The sequence below is a fragment of the Symphalangus syndactylus genome, chromosome 15 (genome assembly GCF_028878055.3).
Source record: "Symphalangus syndactylus isolate Jambi chromosome 15, NHGRI_mSymSyn1-v2.1_pri, whole genome shotgun sequence".
In the NCBI taxonomy this organism is placed as follows: Eukaryota; Metazoa; Chordata; class Mammalia; order Primates; family Hylobatidae; genus Symphalangus; species Symphalangus syndactylus.
The window spans coordinates 81,289,921-81,301,098 of NC_072437.2; the positions used below are offsets into that span (position 1 = coordinate 81,289,921).

The 11,178-nt window shown below is 40.1% G+C and overlaps 2 protein-coding genes across 21 annotated transcripts in view; one reads left to right on the forward strand and one right to left on the reverse strand.

Moving 5' to 3' along the window:
• The window catches only part of CCDC122 (coiled-coil domain containing 122), a 47,117-nt gene extending 43,885 nt beyond the window's left edge, over nt 1-3,232 (reverse strand). The window contains exon 1 of the mRNA XM_055244348.2: nt 2,920-3,232. The gene's annotated coding sequence lies outside the window, so the exon portion shown is untranslated. The remainder of the gene's footprint in view (nt 1-2,919) is intronic.
• A 61-nt stretch (nt 3,233-3,293) lies between these two features.
• The window catches only part of LACC1 (laccase domain containing 1), a 168,444-nt gene continuing 160,559 nt past the window's right edge, over nt 3,294-11,178 (forward strand). For 13 of the 20 annotated variants that reach the window (XR_010116020.1, XR_010116021.1, XR_010116019.1 and 10 more), the window contains exons 1-4: nt 3,336-4,239; nt 5,075-5,670; nt 6,317-6,495; nt 8,127-8,292. Coding sequence is in view for 10 of the 20 variants with exons in the window: in XM_063619129.1 (XP_063475199.1) it covers nt 5,109-5,670; nt 6,317-6,495; nt 8,127-8,292 (907 nt within the window). In the remaining 10 variants the exon portion in view is untranslated. Of the gene's footprint in view, nt 4,372-5,074; nt 5,671-6,316; nt 6,496-8,126; nt 8,293-11,178 lie in introns of all 20 variants that reach the window. The other 7 variants (XM_063619124.1, XM_063619123.1, XM_063619122.1 and 4 more) reach the window with 7 other exon arrangements.

Genomic DNA, 11,178 nt, shown 5'->3' on the forward strand with positions numbered 1-11,178 from the left:
CAGGGCATGCCCACTCCTCTGCCTGCCTTCGACTCTGCTAAAATGCAGGAGATCGTGGCTCCCTCCCTTACAAGGCCTGAATAAATAGCCTTTGCTTGTTCTCATTTGATTGATCTTCATTTATTTCTACACAAGAATCCTTATAAGAGAAAGGTAGAGGGCTACTTGAGACTCAGACCCACATGGAATAAGACCATTTGATGACGGAGGCATGGAGCTCCAAGTCACTTGGCCCCTAGGCAAAGAACACCTGAAGTCACCAGACAACAGAAGAGGTAGGTGAACCACCAAAAGGTGCAAGGTGCTGCCAACACCTCAGTTTCATAATCTGGCCTCCATAACTGTGAAAGAACAAGTTTTTGTTGTTTTTAGTCATCCAGTCAGTGCCAATTTGTTATGGTAGCCCTAGGAAACTAACAGAAGCTTTTAGCAAGGAAATTTGCATCTGCTACATGGCCTTTTCTGGAAAGATCCATAAACCTTAGTGTAAAAGGCTTAAAAACAACTGTTTTGTTTTTTAAAATTATACTTGTTCTCATGAGAAGATTTACATAGCATTATAAAAATGTCTGGTGAGTTCTTCAGTAGTTTCCCTTAATAGCCAGGCACTACCTCTGTCCTCAAAACACTCTAGGCAGAAAGACACACAGTCAATTAAAATGGAGAGGCACATTAGCTTATGTCTTAGCCTATCTACACATAACCTCCAACCAGTTAACTCACTCTATTACCTTTGTAAGTCGTAAGTGACTAATTCCCATATCATGCTAGGAAACTGTTACCTAGTAAATCTGCCTATTTCTGCTCCTATCAATTGACTAGTTCAATCTTATGACTTACTTGTGTTTGTTTGCAAACCTGTTTTTGCCAGTTGTGCTTGATATTGTGCTTTCGTAATTTAATATTGTATAAACCAATGAAATAGTGTGGAAATTGTTATTTCTTTAAAAATCTATGTTTAATATTTTGGAAAGACCCAACAAAAGTATATGAGATTAACTGTAAAAGATTATAAAGTATAGCGGTGGCTCATGCCTGTAATCCCAGCACTTTGGGAGGCTGAGGCACGCAGATCATGAGGTCAGGAGTTTGAGACCATCCTGGCCAACATGGTGAAACCCCGTCTCTACTAAAAATACAAAAATTAGCCGGGCGTGTTGGTGCACGCCTGTAATCCTAGCTACTTGGGAGGCTAAGGCAGGAGGATTGCTTGAACCCTGTGGAGGTTGCAGTGAGCCGAGATCGCACCACTGTACTACAGCCTGGCTACAGAGCGAGACTCCATCTCAAAAAAGAAAAAAATTATAAAGTATAAATCTGCCCTCAGATTGCTTCACAGGTGCCTTTAAGTTATTTTCCCCTTAAAAGTACAAAATCTTGGGAAATCTTAGCTGATGGTTTATGGGTACGGTTTATGCAAGAGATAGTATGCAGAATTCCAATCAGTAGACCACATGCAAAGAAAAGGTCTTGTACCTTCTCAATAGATTGGCAAATGAACACACAGTTGTTTTAGGTTAGAATACAGTTTAAGATATTTGTTATACTTTTTCATGATTCTGTGGTTTAACTGACCTTTTTTCTTTTAAAAAAGCCTTTTTTAAATATAATTTACATACCACAAAGTTCATCCTTATAAAGTATACAATTCAATATTTAACCATTTTTTCCACTTATTGCTTGGCTAGGGGCCCAAACTACATCTATGAGAGGGCTTCTTATATATGAGCAAAATGTAAAGAAGCTATTAATTTTGCTTGATGAGGGATGGGGATTCAGGGAAGATGATGTTTGAACCTGAAGAGCCTTGAACAAAAAGTAGCAGTTAGGCATATAAAAAGGAGGGTATTTTGCTAAGTAGAGGAATTGCAAATGTAAAGAATGAAATCATGTGGCCTCCAAAGAACAGCTTTTAGTTGAGTGGCTTGGGAATAGGGTGTTTTTATTTTTTCAAACTCAATTATGCATCTGAATCATACACAGAGATTAAAACAAAACAAAAAAGCAAAGCAAAACATGCTTAGGCCTAACTCCTAGAGATTCTGATTCAATGTATATCTGGGGTGGAGTCTCTACGTTAATTACTTTTTTTTAAGTTGTACTTGCAGTTCTGATTTGCAGCCAAGAGTGAGAACCACTGGAGTAGGATAGAGTGAAAATGGGATGAGGAAGTGTTAGGACATGACGCTAGGACCAGATGGTGAAAGGAAATGGTATGCAAATACAATATAACAAACTCTCTCTTCCCTGATAACTTCATTCTTTTGAAATATTTTCTTTTTCATTTTTTTTACTGCCACTACTGTTGCATAAAAGAATACGAATCCCACCATTGTAAAAACAGAGATGAATGTTTAAAACCTTTGTAACTAAAAGACCTCTATTTTGCTTGAGGCATTAAGCTGGTGCAAAAGTAATTGTGGTCTTTGTCAATGGAAAAACCTCAATTACCTTTGCACCAATCTAATGATACATAAACAAACTCAGGGCAAAGTGCACCTTCTGATTGGGTGTACCATCTACCGCTCGGAGCTCTTTAACAAATAACCAAAGAAAATAAAAATTTTGACAAAACTGGTGCTAGGGCTATTGAAGGGTGGGTTTCTGTTCTGGGTTAGTGCTCCCAGTCTCTAGTCAAGCACAAGAACATGCCTACCCCAGAGGGCTCTTCCAAATTCCCAGCTATTTGAGACTATGAGACAAAGGTTCTTTAGCGCCTACCAAATGAGCAACAATAAAGATAAAAGGGACCTCTCCTTCCATCATAACCAGTTCCCCACGAAGCACCATTTCTCTTACTCTTGGAAGGTAGGATATTTTTTCCCTCTACCATACACTGGCCTTCCATGTCCTAACTGCTATTTTCAAATAAATGAACGTTATATTCTTGGAGGACAGATAAGGGATGCTAAACTGCACCTTTATCATGATTTTAGGGATAAGCGCCTTTTACTTAAGTCCTGCTAGTGGCACATATTTTAAAAGGCCATAGAGGACATCCATGTTGTCAACACAAGTGAAGGCGCTCGGAAGAGTGTTGGTCCGCAAGAATCAGCACAAAGGCATTGGAGGAGAGACAAACAGCTTGTTTCTGGAAACAAACGAACAACAAAAAAACACTAAAAACATCTCGAGGGGGCCCCTGACTTGAGCCCTGCATGGGAAAAGCTGCCGAGAGCTAGCATGAGAAGGGACTGGCCCTGGGCTGTGGTGAGGAAACCCAGCGTCCTGACCACACTGCTGGGTCAGCGAGGCGTCCCTCAGAGACCGGAAGCGCGGACTTCGGCTCTCTCGGGAAACGGCTTCCGTTAGGAGAAGGGAGACTGCGGTTTAGTCCCGAGGTCGCTCCAGCAGCCCGGCCTCACGCGACCCACCATTCCTGCCGCCCCCTCACGGTACCCGCCATTCCCGCCGCCGGGCTCTCTAACCGGGCCCCTAGTTCCCCGCCCCGTGCCCTCTGAAGACCTGCAGCTCCTGCTGCCCTGCGCCCGCTCCCAGGGCCCGTCGTTCCGTCGCCCTATCCCCCCTCACGGGGCCCCTAGCTGCCTCCTCGCCACCCTTTCCCGACTTGGCCTGCCCACTCCCGCCCGCTAACCCGCCTGGCTCCGGGCCGAGGGCTCTCGCGCGGCTCTGGTTCCTGTTCCTCTAACGCCGGCGGGGCTGCGGAATATCGACTCCGCAGGCCGCCCAGACCCGGAACTGCTGAGGCAGCAGCGGGCTCGCGGCGCTTGGCTCATCCCGGGATTCCCCAGCGCTGGCGCTGGGCCCGCCGCGTTCGCACCAAGCACGCCAGGCGGCCCTGCCCGAGCTCCCTCCCGCCTCCCGGCAGCTGGCACCCGGGGCCCCGGCCGTCAGGTTTCCCCTGGGATCCCGGGACGGTATCAGGCGGGGTATCTGTGCGGCCGCGGCGAGGTGGGTGAGGTGAGGCGGGGCGAGGTGGGTGAGGTGGGCGAGGTGAGGCGGGGCGGGTGTTGTCGCGCTGGGCCGAGCTTACGACTCCAGCTGACCCGCTCGCGGCTGCCCAATTTCGTTGAGGCTCAGGACGACGGTCGGGGCGGCAAATCGTCACAGAGGTCGCCGTAGACCGGGGTGCAACCGAAGGTGAAGAGCGGGAAGGCGAGGACCGAATCGCCTCTGGTGTGCGTTGTCCGACAGGAAGTCCCGAATGGGCTGTGAGCGGCCGATGGAGGTGCCCGGGCAGGTGCAGAGCCACAGCCTGCGCCCCGTGAGTCGAGGCGGGTAGGAGGAACAGGGACCCGACGGCGACACATGTTGGGCGGAAATTCACAATGAACAGGAAAGGGGGACGGTCACCCACTCAAAACTGGCTAAATGAATCTCAGAGGGAGCTCCGAGCGATGGGGAGCGAAGGTTAGGGGAAGCGGCAGGAGAAAACCTTCTTGGGGCAAAGGGCGTCACCAAAGGGGGTCAACCGGAGACCCTCAGGATGGGGTGGGAGGGCTGGGCTGGAGGTGAGCAAAGCTGCACGGGGACAATGAATTAAGAAAGTTGCGAGGAAGCCTGTCTCATCCAAATCACTATAGCTTTTGCGGTCATTGCTAAGTGTGGAGCACTGCGCAAATCCTGAAGGGAACTCTATTAGCCATCTCAGCTTTTATCATCTTAAAACGCGAATTTCGCGTGCAGCTCCATTTAGCTTCGTGAACTTAAGCCCCCGCGTATGAAAGGATGAGACCTAATATGACAATCATGTCAGCACTAATGATATATCACACAGGTTGACACCCTACAATTTAAAAACAGGACTTTTCTAAACTCAACAAGTAATTCCTTAACTTAAAAGTTCTGGGTAAACAAAACAGAGGAACTGTTGTGCTGCTGGAAAGATGTACCAGCATTTTCACAAAACGAATTAAAAGATGGCTTTGCTTTCACTGTCATGGTTCTCTTGTGACAAAGTAGACTGGCTTTTCTGGGAGGGGCCTAGATTTACTATTTTAGTTACATTTTAAAATCAATGTAATTACTTCTTTTTTAATCTACCACAAATTTCTGTTGTAACTATAAGAGGATTTATATAATCTTATATTCTTACACTAATTTTTATTTGCAGGTGATTTATTTGGCATAAAAGTATTCCTCCGAGGATGGCAGAAGCCGTTTTGATTGATCTTTTCGGTTTGAAATTGAACTCTCAAAAAAACTGCCATCACACATTACTGAAGACTTTGAATGCTGTCCAATACCACCATGCTGCCAAGGCCAAGTTTCTTTGTATAATGTGTTGCAGTAACATCAGCTATGAAGGGGATGGAGAACAAGATAATTGTGAATTAGAAACAAGCAATGGATTATCAGCTCTCTTGGAAGAATTTGAGATTGTTAGCTGTCCCAGCATGGCTGCCTCTTTGTATACCATTAAACAGAAAATTGATGAAAGAAATCTGAGCAGGATTAAGGTAATTGTACCCAGGCACAGGAAGACATTAATGAAAGCTTTTATTGATCAACTCTTCACTGATGTTTACAATTTTGAATTTGAAGATTTGCAAGTGACTTTGAGGGGAGGCCTTTTTAAACAGTCTATTGAAATAAACATAATCACAGCTCAAGAACTAAGAGAAATTCAGAATGAAATACAAACATTTTTGAGAAGTCTGCCAGCACTGAGAGGAGAATTAACTATTATCACTTCTCCTTTGATCCCAGGTATATTAACCACTAACTGTTGTTTTTACTTTGTACATGAAAAGCCAGTCTTTCTTCAGAGGTAGTTCACCTCTTTTTTCCTCCTTTCTTTTGTTGACTGTTGTGGGCTTATTACTCATTAGCATCAGTGGCAACACAGAGGTGTCATGTTTGGCCCTGTAGTATCAGGGGTGTCAAGGGATAACGCCTTCAAAGCCACCCCAAATAAATAAATTTGCTCAATGAAAATTTGATGTTAAGACAAATAATCTAACCCTCCTTTGCAATGAGATTTATGATACTGAAAATCTTCTATTTAGAAATCCTGAAATTTCAAATCATTGGTACCTTCATAGAAGAGTAAAATTTAAAACAATCAGTCTTCTTGGTTAACCAGTATTTTCTGTGAGCTATATGCTGTTAGCTATATGTTGTTAGATATAACAAAGCCAGATGAGACACCAGATACCTTTTGAAGAGCAACAATCTCATAGGGAGTGTAAAACAAACACAAAGCAGAATGCCATAAGAACATATGGAGGTACAAAATGCTGTAGAAATTAGAAGCCAAATAACAAGGGCAGGTAGCAGGGATCAGGGAAGGTCTAATTGAGAGACTGGTATTTTGAATAGCATCTTTTAAATCTTCACTGCTTATCTTCAACAGATATTTTCATACATGGATTTACTACAAGAACAGGTGGGATATCTTATATACCAACTCTTAGCTCATTCAATCTCTTCAGTAGTTCCAAACGGAGAGATCCCAAGGTAGTGGTTCAAGAAAATCTGCGTAGGTTGGCGAATGCTGCAGGATTTAATGTGGAGAAATTTTACCGAATAAAGGTAAAATTTTGCTTTATATTTTGGAAGATCTAAAGTATATTTTTTACTTTGCTAGCAACTACATGGACTTTAAGCTATTTAACTTTTGTATCTGCTTTTTTATCTAAAGTTTTAGAATAATGCTGTGGTTGTTTTTCTTAGATTTATACACCATAGCCTAAAGATCAGTTCTATTTTATACACACACACACACACACGTGCACGCGCGCATGCAGATATATATATATATATATATGCACACACAGAGAGATATATACACATATGTATATGTACATATGTATATATGTACACATATGTACATATACATATGTATGTATAAGTGCATATATACATATGTACATATACGTGCATATATACATATATGTATGTGTATGTGCATATATACGTATATGTACATGTACATATACGTATATGTACATATATACGTATATGTACATGTATATATATGCACACACACAAAGTAAGTCATCCTTTAATGTTGATAGGTTCTTGGAAATTGTGACTTTAAGTGAAATGACATAATAAAACCAATTTTACCATATGCTAATTGATATAAATAAGAGTAAGGTTTCTAAGGCATATTGTCACAAAAACATCACCAAATTTCTAAATAAAGACCAACACATTCCTAGTATTAAACATTGAAATAAATGTGAGCTAGACATATATTTACAGAAGAGTAAGAAAAACAAATAAGATAACTACCAAATTATTTCGGTTCAGGGCTTTGGGTAGCTGGAGTCTATCCTGGCAGATCAGGATGCAAGGCCACAACCCACCCTCGACAGGACGCCATTCCATTGCAGGGTGCCCTTACACACACACACACACACACATACTCATACTGGGACCATGTAGACACCCCAATTCATCTAACATGCACTTCTTTGGGATGTGGGAGGAAACTGGAGTACCCAGAGAAAACCCACGCAGATGTGAGGAGAAGGTGCAAACCTCACACAGTCAGTCACCGGGTGGGTAATCCATTTTTTTCATTAACATTATAATGAAATGATGTGGAATAAAATGACATTATTCAAGAGCCTACTGTATATTTCATCTGGAGTCCTCAGTTCTAAAAGTACAGTTAATTCTCAGAGAGTATACTATCACTGCCCTTTTTGATTTAGAAGAAACGGAACTGAATGGTGGTAGAGAAAGGCCATTATTTTATAAATCTACTCCAGGAGGAACTAGGGTCATAGTTGATGAGATAATGTCTTGTTCCTTACAGAATTCTAGCTTTACTTGAGTCTGGGAAAAGTAAAAATATCATTGATTTGTTAATTAACTTTCTTTTACAAGAAAAATTTTCATTTTGTAGAAAGTGCTATAAGAAATGATATACCTATCTTTATGGAAAGATGTTCATTTTCACTATATTAAATTTTATAATGTTAAACTCTGCTTTTCTTTGTATAAGCTATCAGAGATTATAATACCAAAAGCTTACATAGTTAAATTATAAGTAAATTTTGTGTTTTCCCGTATATAAAAGTGATATATTTAATGAATGCTAGTAATTTTAAACTGGTTATATAATTTTATACTACAATGAGTACCTTCAGGAAAGCTTATGGTATAAGAAATCCCACTTCCAAAACATTTTTGTTGCACATTTTTGGTATTAGACTCATCATTCCAATGACATCTGGATTATGGGAAGAAAGGAGCCTGACTCTTATGATGGAATAACCACAAATCAGAGAGGAGTCACAATAGCAGCTCTTGGTGCAGACTGTATACCGATAGTTTTTGCAGATCCAGTCAAAAAAGCATGTGGGGTTGCTCACGCTGGTAAGTATACTTAATTAAACATTTAGAATTTTACTCATTTTGTTGTGCAGGAAAAGTTGTAATTTCTTTCTGATGGACATGGCAAACAGTTAATTACATTACACTGTGGTAAGTGTAATGATGGGAGGGGCGGCATAGTTTTATTATAGGGACAGCTAAGAGGAGTATCCACATCAAATTATATGAATTATAGTAGAATTCCCAAAGGAGGTGGCACCTAGGTTGATTCCTGAGGAATTTGTTGGTTTTGGCTGGGTAACAGTGTTCCTTAGCAAGGGTGCTATTAACATTTTGGGCAAGATAATCCTACATTGCAGATTAAGTGTCTTTAGCCCCTGAAATTCTTAATGACAGTAGCACCTCTAGTTACTGTAATAACCAGAACCAACCAACCAGCCAATCAAACAACAACGAAACCCTCCAAGCTTTTCAAAACACTCCTTAGGGGAGTGGTACTGCCTCTGGTTGAGAATCCTTGAAATCCAGGCCATAGGAAATAGGAATGTTAGGCATGTTGTAGAAAAGTGTTCACCCAGATGGAGCTGCATGTGTAAAGCTAGGGAGGTAGGAAAAAGCAAGATGTTTTGAAAACTGTTTTTAGTTTACATCACTTAATGTATTTAACTGTAACTATTCTCTGAGAGCAAAGAAGTATTTTTAGAAAGTATATTGTGTTAAGGATATGGAGTTTTGTTTTCTGAAGGTATTTAAAAATAGTATTTTAGATTACCCCGTAGCTGTGATTTTGTGTGAAATGAGGGATGATCTTTAAAATTTCCTTCTACTTGTAAATCTATGGCTACTTTGCTTTTTAGCTCATAAGTAAAAAAGAAAGTAGCATATTTTTATTTTGACCTAGCTGAAATAATGGGATAGAATGAGTAGAAGTCAGGTTTACTACATGACATTGTCAAAAAGTTATTTAAAATTTGAGTCTTGGCTCCTGGATATAAAAAGAGGATATTATTTTTTTACTTCTTAGGTTTGAAAACATTTAGTTTAAAAATATCTAAGATCAAGCAGTCAAAATGTAGTTATAAATGTGAATTTCAAGTCATTAATAAGTTACTTTTGAAAGAATAAAATACCTAGGAATAAAGCTACCTTAACCAAGGAGGTTAAAGGTCTCTACAATGAGAATTACAAAACACTGCTGAAAGAAGGCAGAGATAACATAAACAAATGGAGAAACATTCCATGCTCATGGATAGGAAGAATCAATATTGTTAAAATGGCCACACTGCCCAAAGCAATTTATAGATTCAGTGCTACTCCTATCAAACTACCAGTGTCATTTTTCACAGATTTAGAAAAAACTATTTTAAAAATCACATGGAATCCAAAAAGAGCCCAAATAGCCAAAGCTATCCTAAACAAAAAGAATAAAGCTGGAGGAGTCATGTTGCCTCCCTTCAAGCTGTATTACAAGGCTACAATTACCAAAACAGCATGGTACTGGTACCAAAACTGACATATAGGCCAATAAAACAGGATAGAGAACCTAGAAATAAAGCCACACACCTACAACCATCTGATCTTTGACAAAGTCGACAATAACAAGCAATGAGGAAAGGATTCCCTATTTGATAAATGGTGCTGGGATAACTGGCTAGCCATATGTAGGAAACTGATACTAGATCCCTTCCTTTCATCATATACAAAAACCAACTGAACATGGATTAAACACTTAAACATATAGCCTAAAACTATTAAAACCATAGGAGAAAAACCTAGGAAGGGCCATTCTGGACATAGGCATAGGCCTTGGCAAAGATTTCGTGGTGAAGACTTCAAGAGCAAACAAAAACAAAAATAGACAATTAAACTAAGGAGCTTCTGCACAGCAAAAGAAACTATCAACAAACAGAAAACCTACAGAATTGGAGAAAATATTTGCGAACTATGCAGCTGAAAAGGTCTAATACAGAGACTCTATAAGGAACTTAAATCAACAAGCAAATAACAAACAATCCCATTAAAAAATGGGCAAAGGACATGAACAAACACTTCTCATAAGAAGACATACACGTGGTCAATAAGCATATGAAAAAACTCTTGATATTACTAGTCATTAGAGAAATGCAAATCAAAAGTACAATGAGAAACCATTTCATACCAGTCGGAATGGCTGTTATAAAAAAAGTCAAAAAAACAACAGATGTTGGTGAGATTGTGGAGAAAAGGAAATGCTTACACACTGCTAATGGGAATGTAAATTAGTTCAGCCACTGTGGAAAGCAGTTTGGATATTTCCCAAAGAATTTAGAATTAGAACTACCATTCAACCCAGCAATCCCATTACTGGGTATATACCCAAAGGAATATAAATTATTCTGCCATAAAGACACATGCACATGTATGTTCATCACAGCACTTTTCACAATAACAAAGACATAGAATCAACTTAGATGCCCATCAGTGGTGGACTGGATAAAGAAAATATGGTACATATACATAATGGAATACTATAAAGCCATAAAAAAAGAATGAAATCATATCCTTACAGCAGCGTAGATGCAGCTGGAAGCCATCCTAAGTGAATTAATGCAGGAACAGAAAATCAGATACCATATGTATCTTTTAAGCGGGAGCTACACATTGAGTACACATGGACACAAAAAAAGGAACAATGGACATGGGGGCTTACTTAAGGGTGGTGGGTGGGAGGAGGGTGACGACTGAAGAACTGTCTGTTGGGTACTATGTCCACTACTTGGGTGATGAAATCGTTTGTACATGAAACCCCAGTGACATGCAATTTACCCATGTAACAAACCTGCATATATGTACCCCCGAACCTAAAAAGTTGGAAAAATAAATATATATTAACTTTAAAATATAATATAATTAGATACATTGTATACTTATTTTATCAGATATCAAAAA